Raw genomic sequence first — 11779 nt, 5'->3', positions numbered from 1 at the left:
GATGTGAGCCACTGTACTCACCTGTAACTTGGTTTTCTAAGCTTGCTTCTGGACTCTCAGCCCCTTTGAGGCCTGGGGCTGAGCCAAGCTCACTTCTGGGTCTCCGGGAGCTACCAAGGAGCCGGAAACACAGTGCATGTCTGTTAGTTCACAATAGAGGTGGTACCCAGGGCTCAGACAACGGTGACAGTGTTTTATCAGAAGGTATCATGCCACAGCTAGGATTTGGGGGAATGATTAGGGACAAGCTCCTGGGCTTCCATGCTTTTCTCCTCCCTTCATCCCCTCGCCTCCTTTGCCAGGGTAGGGTGGACTTCTGGTCCAGAGGTTGCAAACTTCCGTGACCCCTGAATGACACGGACAACACATCGGGATACATTAGGGAGTGGTGGGGAGTATGGTGACCAGGGCAACCAGGCTCAGCTCCAGCAGGCTGTTGCCAGAAAGAAGTTTGGGCCTCTCTTTTCCAAGAAATTTTCTTTTCTTTTCTTTTTTATTTTTTTTTTGTAGAGACAGAGTCTCACTTTATACCCCTCGGTAGAGTGCCGTGGCATCACACAGCTCACAGCAACCTCTAACTCCTGGGCTTAAGCGATTCTCTTGCCTCAGCCTCCCGAGTAGCTGGGACTACAGACGCCCACCACAACGCCCGGCTATTTTTTTTGTTGCAGTTCAGCCGGGGCCGGGTTTGAACCCGCCACCCTCGGTATATGGGGCAGGCGCCTTACCGACTGAGCCACAGGCGCCGCCCTTTTCCAAGAGATTTTTCAAGAGAAGCCATAAACCCAACATTTTCCTAAGTTTTCCTGGTTTTAAGGTGTTGGTTATTCAAATGTTTTCAAAACAGTGTATGAATCGAACACATTTCTCTATGAATTGGTTATAGAGCACAGGACATCAGTTTGGAATTCTGAAAACTGCCCTCTGCTTTCCCATTGTACAGATGAGAAAATTTTGAGACCCAGAGAGGGGAAGACATTTGTCAGAGGTGGCACAGTTGGGATTAGAGCCCAGGTCCCATTTGTCGCCCGTCTTTCCCCTCTCACCACCTTCACCTCCCCCCATCTCAGTCTCCTTGGTGGGTCTGCTCCCTATGTCTCTGTCCCGGGGTGTCGCCCAGGCGTGGACTGCCGTCTCCAGCTTGCTCCTTCCTGGCGGGCCGCTCTCCATCTCTCTCTCCTTGCCCCCTACATGAGTACTGTCTGCCAACAGACCTGGGTGCGGAAACGAACCCACGCTGGCCAGCCTGCGTTCGCGCCTCCTCGATAGCCCTCCCGCTCCAGATTTCCGGGGGAGCAGGCGGGTGGGGACCCGCGGAGCCCGCTGCCGTCAGCGCCCCTTCCCGGCGGCCGGGACCCCTCCCCGCTGACCTCACCCGCGCCGCCGCCTCGCGCGGATATAAGAAGCGGCCCCGCCAAGGAGCTCGCAGCTGGCGCCCGGGGTCCCGCTAGCGCTCCGAGCCTCTGACCCGCCGACTCCAGACCCAGAGCCGCAGGATCCCGGACTGTCCCGCGGAGTCCGCGCCAGGCAGGTGACCGCCTCCCACCCCTCTCCAGGGGCAGGCGGCGACCGGGAGCGCTCGAGGGGAACCCTTTACGTGGCTCTCGGCCGTGGTACCCGAGCGCTCCCCGGACGCGGGCCTCGCACAGTGGGCGCAGCGCCGGCACGCCCCGGTCTTCTGCAGGGGCTGGCCAGGGCCGGGATGTGGGGCGCGGCGCGGGCGCACCTGCCTTCGCCTCTGTGCGCTCACCCGGCATCTGGGAAGCTCGGCATCCCGCCCCTGCCCGGATCCCTGCTGCGGGTCCCCGCCGGGGTGTCCCAGCAGATCTGGGCGTTCGGGTGGCGTGGGAACCTGCGAGTTCGAATCCGAGGCCCGACGTTAGAAATAGAATTTTCGAGTTGGAATTAGGGTGTTAGCGGTAGAGTGGAATTCCTAGCTTGTTCACAGAAACTTAGCGTTAGAGAATCGTAGCTTACAAATAGAATTTGTGGGCTAGAGCCTGAATTTCAGCGCTAGAAATGGAATCTTAGCGTTGGAATCAGGACTTTGGCCACAGGGTTGGAATTAGAATATAGCTGCAGGAACCTCGGGTAGAGACTAGGCAGGGACTCTGCCCTTAGCGTCCGGCCCCCGCGCTGCAATATTAATCGTTAAACTCTGGGCGGGTCAATCCCAGCTCTGGCTTCCCCAGCTCCGTGAAACGCTAAGGGCTGGCGGTGGCAAAGGGGTTCCCACAGCCTCCTGCCTTGCGCGGGCAGAACTGGGCACGGGCAGGCACTCCAGGCACCCTTATGGCCGAGGACGCCTCAAGGTGACAGATGTGGATGCAGAGCCGGAGTAGATGCCCTGCTGCTCCCGTCCCTGCACAGGCAGTCAGTCGTCCTGCTCCTGGGAGGGCAGGTGGTTGGTGCGTGGTTTGTGTCCGGGGTCAGGTGAGATGGAGTAGGCCGGACGGACATTCGGTGCGTTCACGATCCCTCTTTGTCCCCTAACCCCAGACATGGCGATGCCTGGCCCTTGGTTGCTCCTCGCCCTGGCTTTGACCCTGACCCTGACCGGCGTCCCCGGTGGCCGCGCTCAGCTGGAGGCGGACCAGCAGGAGGCAGTGACGGCCGCTGAGCGCCCTGGCCTGGACAACCTCCTGCGCCAGGCGGAGCGCCTCCTTTTCCTCCGGGAAAACTTCCGGCGACTACAAGGGGATCAGAATGAGCACTCAGGTGAGCGGGGGGAGGCTTGGGGAGGGTTGGGGGTGAGGGTTGTGGGGAAAGCTGTCGGAATTGAGGGGAGGTCTTGAGAAGAGGGGAGGAAGGAGAGACCTGAAAGGCAGGTCCAGTCTCCTGCCTTTCAGAAGCTCAGAAACTCCCACTGATCAGCGCCTCCTTAGCTGAACTTTCCTTAGGATGAGGTTCCCTTTCTGTCTCAGTACTGGGAATATTTCATGGAGAGCAGGCCTTCAGTGGGGAAGCTTCTGTGTGTTGGGGAGAGAGACTGTCTCTTTGTATGCCAGTCTTTTAATTTCTATTTTCAGGCTGGGTGTGGTGGCTCACCCCTGTAATCCCAGTACTTTGAGAAGCTAAAGCTGAAGTTGAGGCCAGGAGTTCAAGACCAACTGGGCAACACACCAAGACCCAACACACCAAGATCACTATATATTAAAAATAAATAAATAAAAAAGAAAGAAAGAAAGAAAGAAAAAGTTACCTAGACATGGTGGCGTGGGCCTGTAGTTCCAGCTATGCCCGAGGCTGAGGCTGGAAGATCAGTTTGGTCCAGGAGTTTGAGGTTACAGTGAGCTATGATCACACCATTGCATTCTAGCCTGGGTGACAGAGCAAGACCTTGTCTTTAATAATAATAATGGTTATTACTAGTAGATTTTCTAGGCACTTACATGCCAGGCATTATTCTAAGCACTAAGTATATTAAGCAAACACCTTAATATACTATTTGATCTGCCTAGCAACTTTTTAGTTAGGTACCATTTTACACAGAAGAAAACAGGTTCAGGAGATCAAGTGAGTCACTTATGACAGTCACACAGCTAGAGAGTGACAGAGATGGGAGTGGAGCAATGCCTTGGATTCTGTGTGAATGTGTATCTCCGTGAGGCCTTAGAGCTGTCTCTAAGACCAAGACCAAGACTCCGGATGGGTCCTGCAAGAAATCTGCCCTGACCAGGAGGGAAGCTGGGGTGAGAACTCCAGTGGACCCTTACTGAGGTCCCTTGCTGGTCTCTTTCGTTCCCCAGAGTCCCAGATCATTCAACCCAACTGGCTCTCCAAGCGTCAGCACCCAGGAAAAAGGGAGGAGGAGGCAGAAGAGGGAGTTGGAGAAGAGGAAGAAGAAGAAGGAGGGGCTGTGGGACCCCACAAACGGCAGCACCCTGGCCGACAGGCAGATGAGGCATCGTGGTCAGTTGATGGAAGTCAGCACAAGCGGCAGCACCCTGGCCGACGCTCTCCTTGGCCTGGGTATGCTGTCACCAAGAGGCAGCACCCAGGCAGACGGCTGGTGGAGCCTAAGGCCCAAAGGAACTGGGAGGAGGAGGGGTTGGAGGGAGAGGAAGAACTGATGCCTGAGAAGCGCCAGCACCCAGGCAAGAGGGGCCTGGGAGGCCCATGTGGCCCCCAAGGAGCCTGTGGTCAAGCAAGCCTCCTGCTGGGGCTCCTGGATGACCTAAGCAGGGGACAGGGAGCTGAGGAAAAGCGGCAGCATCCTGGGCGGCGGGTGGCCTGGGTCAGGGAGCCCCTGGAGGACTGAACCCTGTTTCCTGTAAATTTGGGTTTGGGGTCTAAGAATGTCTTAAGCCCTGTGTGCCCTACCCCTTCGTGACCCCCACTTTTCCTCCTCCTTAGACCCCTGACATAAAACCTGTGTCCCCTCATTATAGACACACGTCTCAGCCCCTGGCCTTGACCCCTTTAAGGACATGAGAAAGCCAGCCACTTTGCACCACATGCAGGGAGGCAGATCCCAGAGCCCCTCTCCTTCTCACCCCCACAGGCCTGCTACCCTTCCTTAGCCCTGATTAAGATGGTCCTTCTGTGTCTTCTAAGAGATCCTCCAGTGGGGCAGGGTGCCTCTGGGGAGAGCAGCCAGCTGGGGGGTGATTGAAGCTTTGAAGTCCAAATCCAGCCTCTCCCCCCTGCCCTATGTGGCAGGAATGCACCAAGTATAAACTCCACCCCTGGACCCAGAATCTCCTCTTTGTGAGCATTCTTTCTGGAGTGGGCAGAGCCCTGACCCCCGCTGCTGGGGGAAGATCCTGTGTAAGTGGAGATACCCTGTGGTGCTCTCTGTGCAGTGGAATAAATGTATGTTGAATATGCAGGATTATGCAGATGTTTCTCTGGAAGTCACAGCTGTGTGTGATCCTCTAGGCCCCTTCCCCCTTGGCAGTGATAGTCATCCTAGTGATAATAAAACATGAATCTGATAACCGTGGAGCTCTGTGATTGCAATTCTGTCACAGCCGGTATGGGGTTCCTCTTTTGTATTGAGAGGAATATTTAAAAGGGGATATGATGGCTCACATGTATAATCCTGGCACCCTGGGAGGCCAAGGTGGGAGGGTAGATTGAGCTCAGGAGTTCAAGACCAGTCTGAGAACGAGTGAGACACAGCTCTACTAAAAACAGAAAAAATTAGCTAGGTGTGGTGAGTGTGCCTGTAGTTTCAGCTACTCAGGAGGTTGAGGCAGAAGGATCGGTCAAGCCCAGGAATTTGAGGTTGCAGTGAGCTATGATGAGGCCACTACTCTCTAGCCTGGGCAACAGAGTGAGAATCTGTCCCAAAATAAGTAAATAAATAAATAAAAATAACAGCAGACAGAACTAGAGCTCCCCGCTCTGCTGCAGAGGGAATCAGGGGCCCAGCGGCATTAAAAGTCCCCTCTGTTGCTCCCATCTCAGAAAACACTTGGGAGGTGGATGGTGGTTCTAGAGCCATTTGATCCCTCAGGCAACCAGGGTCTGGAGAAAGGGAAAGACTTGCCCCAAGACACAGAGCCGGCTGCGGTGGAGCCATGGGCGTGGGAGGCCAGCTCAGGGCCCTGCCTTGAGTTTGTGTGATTTGGAAGGCAGGGCATGGTAGGTGGGGAGGTGGAATGGGAGGACTGGTCTGGCTCAGATCTGTGATCCTCAAGGCTCTGTTGGCAGTCTTTGTTACCCAAATCTGCTAACTGACAGATTCAAAGAGGACAAAGGACCAGACTATAGTGGGGAGACTCAAATCAGGGATCTGCTAGAGCCAGTCAGGGCAGCAGGCTAGATGCAGGACCAGAGGGAGTAGTAGGACAGAGCACACTGAAGAGGTCATCTGAAGATACTTGAATTCAGAAACTTTAAGAAACATTGTGTGAATCAAACAATAACAGTTATAATAAAACATATATACATATATACATATATATAGAGAGAGAGACAACACTTATATGTCAGGAACTGTCCTAAGCACTTTGCATGTGTTAATTCTTTTTTTTTTTTTTTTTTTTTGGCCAGGGCTGGGTTTGAACCCCCCACCTCTGGCATATGGGGCCAGCGCCCTTCTCCGATGAGCCACAGGTGCCGCCCAACATGTGTTAATTCTTTTCATTACAATAACAATCCTTCCAGACATCACTACTAACATGCCCATTTTACTACGGTAAGGTTCAGCAAAATTACCTAACTTGTCTAAGGTTGAATTTGGCCCACTCATTGCCATTTTACAGCCTCTGACTTAAACTAAACTCCCAAATCTCCTAAGCTTTAGATTCTGAATTAGTTAGACCACCACTGCTGGGAGAATGGATGGGTTTTGACTTTCCTACAAAGAGCTTTTGGTCATCTTCTAGGGTAGAGGCAAGAAGGAGCTAGAAGGATGTCTAAGAGCCAGCTCCTTTCCTTGGGGAGCTCATGGTTCAAGAGGGGAAGGAAATGGGGAGAGAAAAAGACTTGGGGTTTACAAGAAGCAATGACACCCGTTTTCTCCATTAATGCTCCCAAGAGCCCTTTGAGACGCTAAACATTTGAAGGATGAGAAACCAACATCTCATTTTCCTATGAGGGAACCAACAGAGACTAGGGTCCTGCCTATAGGTAAAGAGTGTAGACGTGGCCTTCCCCCCAGGCTTAACTTTCCACACGCCTTCTTCTAGAAAATCTTACATAGCCCACTGTTGTCAAGGGGGCAAGTGGGCCCTAACAAGAATCCCTCTGCCCATAGATCCCCTCTGAAGGTGGGCACTCTACAGCAGATAATATAGACTGCTCATGGGTACTTTCTGGGTGCTCTGTGCTTATAGAACTTCCTCACTGAATCCTCATCATTGCCCCAGGAGGCATTTGCAGCCAAGAAAGTTGATCTGCAGCCTAGTATGAAATTCAACCACTTGCCCAAAGACATACCCCACCCTCTCCTGCTTTCAAACTTGATTGGTGTGTGTGCTGGTGTTTCAGAAATGAGGGCATTTGAAGATTAAGAAGTCCGCTCTCTCCAGCGAATTAAATGTTCTCCATTTGCCCCTGAGAGTGATTGTTCCAGTGCCTCATCATGGAAAGGATCTGGGCATTGGTCTCAGTGCTGGACAAATGATAAAACCGGTTTGTGCCTCAGTCTTCTCATCTGTAGTATGGGCACAACAATTCCTGCCCACCCCTTAGGGTTGTTCTAAGATTATATGAGACAGAGTGAGACATGTACAACTCAGCACAGTGCCTGGCACCAAGTAGACTCTTGATAAATGGACTTTTAGCCCTAGTGCTCCACACCCAGAAGGGACTCAAAATTGAACCTTCAAAATCCACTTGCTCCTTTCTTCATTCTCCAATCAAAAAATGAACAAAAACAAAACGAAAAGCCATATGCACGTCCATACTAGGCATTTGGGCTTTATCCTCCAGACAGTTCTCTTGCTGCTCCCAAATAACCCCCTCCTACCCTCTTTCACACAAGCACCATTGCTCAGCCCAGGGCACTGCAGCAGAAAAGCTCAGTGTCCACTCCTAGCGTGGGGTGGAGTCACATGACTAGTCGTGGCCATTGGCTGTGAGAAGTAGGGAGTCAGTTCCAGGCTGATGATGCAGCCATGTGCCTCCCTCACCTCTTTCTTCCTGTCACATGGAAGGCCACATGTGAGGGAGCACAGCAGGTGCTAGAGGGATTCTGAGCCTCGGGCTCTCTAGATGGAAGTTACGCGCTACTCACCACATCAGCTTCTCACGTGCAAGAAATAAACATGTGTGTGTTAAGTCATTGAGATTTCAGTTTATTTCTCAGCAAACCTTGGCCAATTCTGACTGCACAGATGCCCCCCACCATGTTCTCTCATCACCTAAATCCTTCCTTTCCCTTCTTTCATGTGTCTGCTTTCATCAATGCTCCCCAGATCAGGGCCTGGCACAAAGTTGATGGTCAATAAATATTTGTTGAATGGGCTCAGTGCCTGTAGCTCAAGCGGCTAAGGCATCAGCCACATACACCAGAGCTGGCGGGTTCGAATCCGGCCTGGGCCTGCCAAAGAACTACAACCAAAAAATAGCCAGGTGTTGTGGCCGGCGCCTGTAGTCCCAGCTACCTGGGAGGCTGAGGCAAGAGAATCGCTTAAGCCCAGGAGTTGGAGGTTGCTGTGAGCTGTGATGCCTTGGCACTCTACTCAGGGCGACAGCTTGAGGCTCTGTCTCAAAAAAAAAAAAAGAAAGACAGACAGACAGAAATTGTTGAATGGATGTTACAATCTTTGGGTCACCTCTATTTTAGTTTCCCAGCTTGAATTCCCCAGGCTTACTGGCCTTAAGGAGCTTCCCTTCTGGTGAGGAGGCAGATAGATAAGCAAACAGATGCTACAACGAGTTGAGAAGTGTTGACTGTAGGGAACAAAGGATTCCAGGGGAATGTAGATGGGAAGAGAGCAGCTCTGGTCGGGTAAGAGGGCTTCCCGGAGGAGGAAACATCCAAGTGATACAGAGGATAAATAAGAGGAAAAGCATTTGAGGTAGAAGGAAGAAGCATTAACAAGTCCCAGTGGAGACCTAATGTGTTCTTGGAGCCGCTAACACTGGAAGCTGCAGAGCTTGGCCTCTCCCTTCCCTTCCCAACCCTATCTTCCAGCTCTGAGGGGATGAGCCTTGTGCCTGATCCATCCTCCCCGCCTCTTTTTCAGTTCTCACACAAGGACACTGATTCCCACAGCTTAGAAGGGTGACAGAGCACTGTGGTCTGGGGTGGAAAGAGGGGAGAGGGGAGTTTGAGTTAACATTGAGGGAGAAAAGAAAAATAAACATTTTCTGACTTTTACTGAAACCAGACTAGGGGAAAAAATGCTATCATATCCGCTGCCTGGCATATATGTAAGTGACTTGTAAATCTATGTTGAATCAATGAACTACCTAGTTAAAAGGAAACAAAGAGAGAAGTAAGTAAGGTGACTTTTATCAGTTCATGAGCCTGAAACCCGGGCGTTTTTTTCTATACTTCCCCTACCCCATCACCCACATGCAGTTCTCAGGAGTCCTGGAGATCTTACCTCCCAAACACGTCTCCAATCTATCTATTTTCTTCCAGCTCCTCTTCTGCCACCTGATCCTGACCACCAGCATCCCTCATCTTGATACTACAGTAGACTACTTGCTGGACTCTGGCTTCCCTGTTTGTCCCCCAAGCCCATTCTCTGCACAGGAGCTAGAGGGACCTTCCTGAAGTGATCAGAGAACCCACCCTGCTTGAAGCTCGCCAGTGGCTTCCATGGCCACAGTGGTCTGCCCAGCTGGCCCCTTTTTTGTTTCCTGAACATTCCTCAGAGCCTTTGTTCAGTTTATTTCCTGTGTCTTTAACCCTCTTTTCTCCTCATCTTCTCTGTTCGACCTCCTAATGTGCCTTTCTACACTGTGGAGGTTGGAAAGGAAGGACTACATTTCCCAAACTCCCTTGCAGCTAGATTTTTTTTTTTTTTTTTTTGATGCATGGTAGGTTCTCCAGGGAACACTCTCACATGAGACTTTTTCTGTTGGAAAGCAGGGCCGTGATGGGCTGTGGTGTTTCTGAAGCAGCTTTCCATGTATCCACACTCCAGCTTTGGGGCATTTAGAATGAGTTATTGCTGATGGCAGCTTTCATAGCTACAGGATGAAAGGAGCTATGTCCTTTTTAAACAATTTTACTGAGACACATATGCCTTTTCACCCATGTACACACACATATACACTTACACAGTAATGGCTCTATTGAGATATTATTGACATACTGTACAATTCATCCATTGAAAGTATACAATTCAATGATTTTTAGTGTTAAATATATTCAGAGCTCTGCAACCATCACCACAATCAATTTGAGAGCATTTTACTCACCCCTAAACGAAGCCCCATATACGTTAGCTATCACTCCCCCAATCTCCATGTCCTCCCTCAACCACTAATCTATTTTTTGTCTCTATAGATTTGCCTACTCTGTGTATTTTATAAAAATGGAACCCTACAATATATGGCCTTTTGTGCCTGAGTTCTTTCACTTCGCATAATGTATATTTTTTGAGGCAGAGTCTCACTATGTCACCCTCAGTAGAGTGCTGTGGCATCACAGCTCACAGCAACCTCAAACTGTTGGGCTTAAGCGATTTTCTTGCCTCAGCCTCCCAAGTAGCTGGGACTACAGGTGCCCATCACAACGCCCATTTAAGCATAATATACATATATATATATTTTTTGCAGTTTTTTTTTTTTTTTTTTGGCCAGGGCTAGGTTTGAACCCGCCACCTCCGGCATATGGGGCCGGCACCCCACTCCATTGAGCCACAGGTGCTGCTCTAAGCATAATATTTTTAAAGTTCATCCATGTTATATCACATATCAGTGCTTCTTTCCTTTTAATAGCTGAGTACCATTCTACGGTATGGATATACCACGTTTTGTTTATTCATTCATCAGTTGGTGGAAGTCAGGTTGTTTCATCTTTTGGCTCTTGTGAAAGGTGCTGCTGTGGACATTTATGTATACAGTTTTGTTTGAACACCTATTTTCAGTTCTTTGGGTATATACCCCAGAGTGGAATTGCTAGATCATATATATGGTAATCCTATGTTTAACTTATTGAAGAACTGCCAATATGTTTTATCAGATTATATTTTACGTATCATAAAACTTACCCATTTTAGGTATACGATTCAGTGATTTTTTTAAGAGTAACTTCATAAGTGATACAACTTTCACCATAAATAAATCTGAAAACATTAATAATCCCAGTGGTGACCTCCTATTTCTCACCTTCTTGATTGGAAACAAAGGAAACAGCTTTCTTGGCAGGTCACTTTTGTGATTCTGTAAGCCCTGCAACCATTTTATAAGCACCTAACTCTAAGAACAATATTCAAAATGTTCAACAACAGGTCAAAGACAGGCATTAGCCAATCAGTACATATCCTGACCGATTGTAAGGTCTGACAATTAAGTTGCAGAACTCCTCCTAGAAAAAGTGCTACATACCTCATTGCTGAATATCACTATGGTCACCTTGGAAGCCCTTCCCTTGGGAAGCTGTGTGGTGACACCTGTACCTAGTCCAACCCTTCAGAGCAATTTTGGAACTCTTTTTCCTGGAATGGCCATCAAAGCTGTCATTGTATTACCCTTGATGTCCTGAATGTCATTAAAATGTCTTCCTTTTGGTATTTCCTTTATCTTTAGATAAAGAGAAAAGTCATTGGGAGCCAGAGCAGGTGAGTAGGGAGGGTGTTCCAACACAGTTATTTGCTTACTGGCTAAAAACTGTCACAGGCACTGTCAAGTGAGATTGTTGCTTTTGTTCACTGGTGAGTTCCTTTTGGACCACTTTTTGCACACACCTTTCTCATTCTAAGATTTTCAGTTAAGTTTTTCCTGTTTCTCTCTCCATGTTTATTTGGTCTGCTATGCTTCTCAAAGTCAGCTGATGATTTTGACCCACAATTCGATGAATTTCTGCAATGTTTTTGTCAGTTCTGCTTACCACTGACCTCTCTTCATCAGTGACACTTGCTCTCCTCTCAAAAAAACGTTTAATCCATTTGTACGCTGCCCTTTTTTTCATGGCATTATCCCCACGAACTTGGACTAACACATCCCTGATTTCTCTTCCACTGTTGCCAAGCTTAACAAACACCACTCAGCAAGACACCGCCACTTGTCAACACGGACACAGCTGTGAGACACTGATATATGTAGGTTATGAAACCTTACCAAGCTGTCTGTACAGTGCCGCCAATGGAAGTGCACGGTGGCAAGTTCTCACATTTAATTGTCAGGCCTGGTAGAATGGATGGATTCT

The 11779-nt window shown here is 49.6% G+C and overlaps 1 protein-coding gene across 4 annotated transcripts; it reads left to right on the top strand.

The window, feature by feature from the left end:
• The first annotated feature begins 1324 nt into the window (after positions 1-1324).
• On the top strand, positions 1325-4939 carry TRH (thyrotropin releasing hormone). Of its 4 annotated transcripts, none has more exons than XM_053599887.1 (3): positions 1325-1531; positions 2500-2718; positions 3750-4939. In XM_053599887.1, the coding sequence occupies exons 2-3, from the start codon at positions 2502-2504 to the stop codon at positions 4259-4261; spliced, it is 729 nt and encodes a 242-aa protein (XP_053455862.1). In that variant the 5' UTR covers positions 1325-1531; positions 2500-2501; the 3' UTR covers positions 4262-4939. The 4 variants fall into 4 exon arrangements, with proteins under 4 accessions (XP_053455862.1, XP_053455864.1, XP_053455863.1 ...); XM_053599889.1 differs by lacking the exon at positions 1325-1531 and adding an exon at positions 2132-2312; XM_053599888.1 differs by lacking the exon at positions 1325-1531 and adding an exon at positions 2132-2408.
• Positions 4940-11779: the final 6840 nt, after the last annotated feature.

This window comes from Nycticebus coucang, chromosome 8, assembly GCF_027406575.1.
Source record: "Nycticebus coucang isolate mNycCou1 chromosome 8, mNycCou1.pri, whole genome shotgun sequence".
NCBI lineage: Eukaryota > Metazoa > Chordata > Mammalia > Primates > Lorisidae > Nycticebus > Nycticebus coucang.
The sequence above is the reverse complement of the archived record's forward strand: the minus strand, read 5'-3'. Positions and strand labels throughout refer to the sequence as shown.

Bases quoted from the DNA above. Each gene is read 5' to 3' on its own strand.
- TRH (XM_053599886.1), top strand. From the start codon at position 2,343: ATGCCCTGCTGCTCCCGTCCCTGCACAGGCA. The intron at 2,374-2,499 runs GTCAGTCGTCCT...CCCTAACCCCAG, and splicing joins CTCCCGTCCCTGCACAGGCA to ACATGGCGATGCCTGGCCCT. The intron at 2,719-3,749 runs GTGAGCGGGGGG...TTCGTTCCCCAG, and splicing joins GGATCAGAATGAGCACTCAG to AGTCCCAGATCATTCAACCC.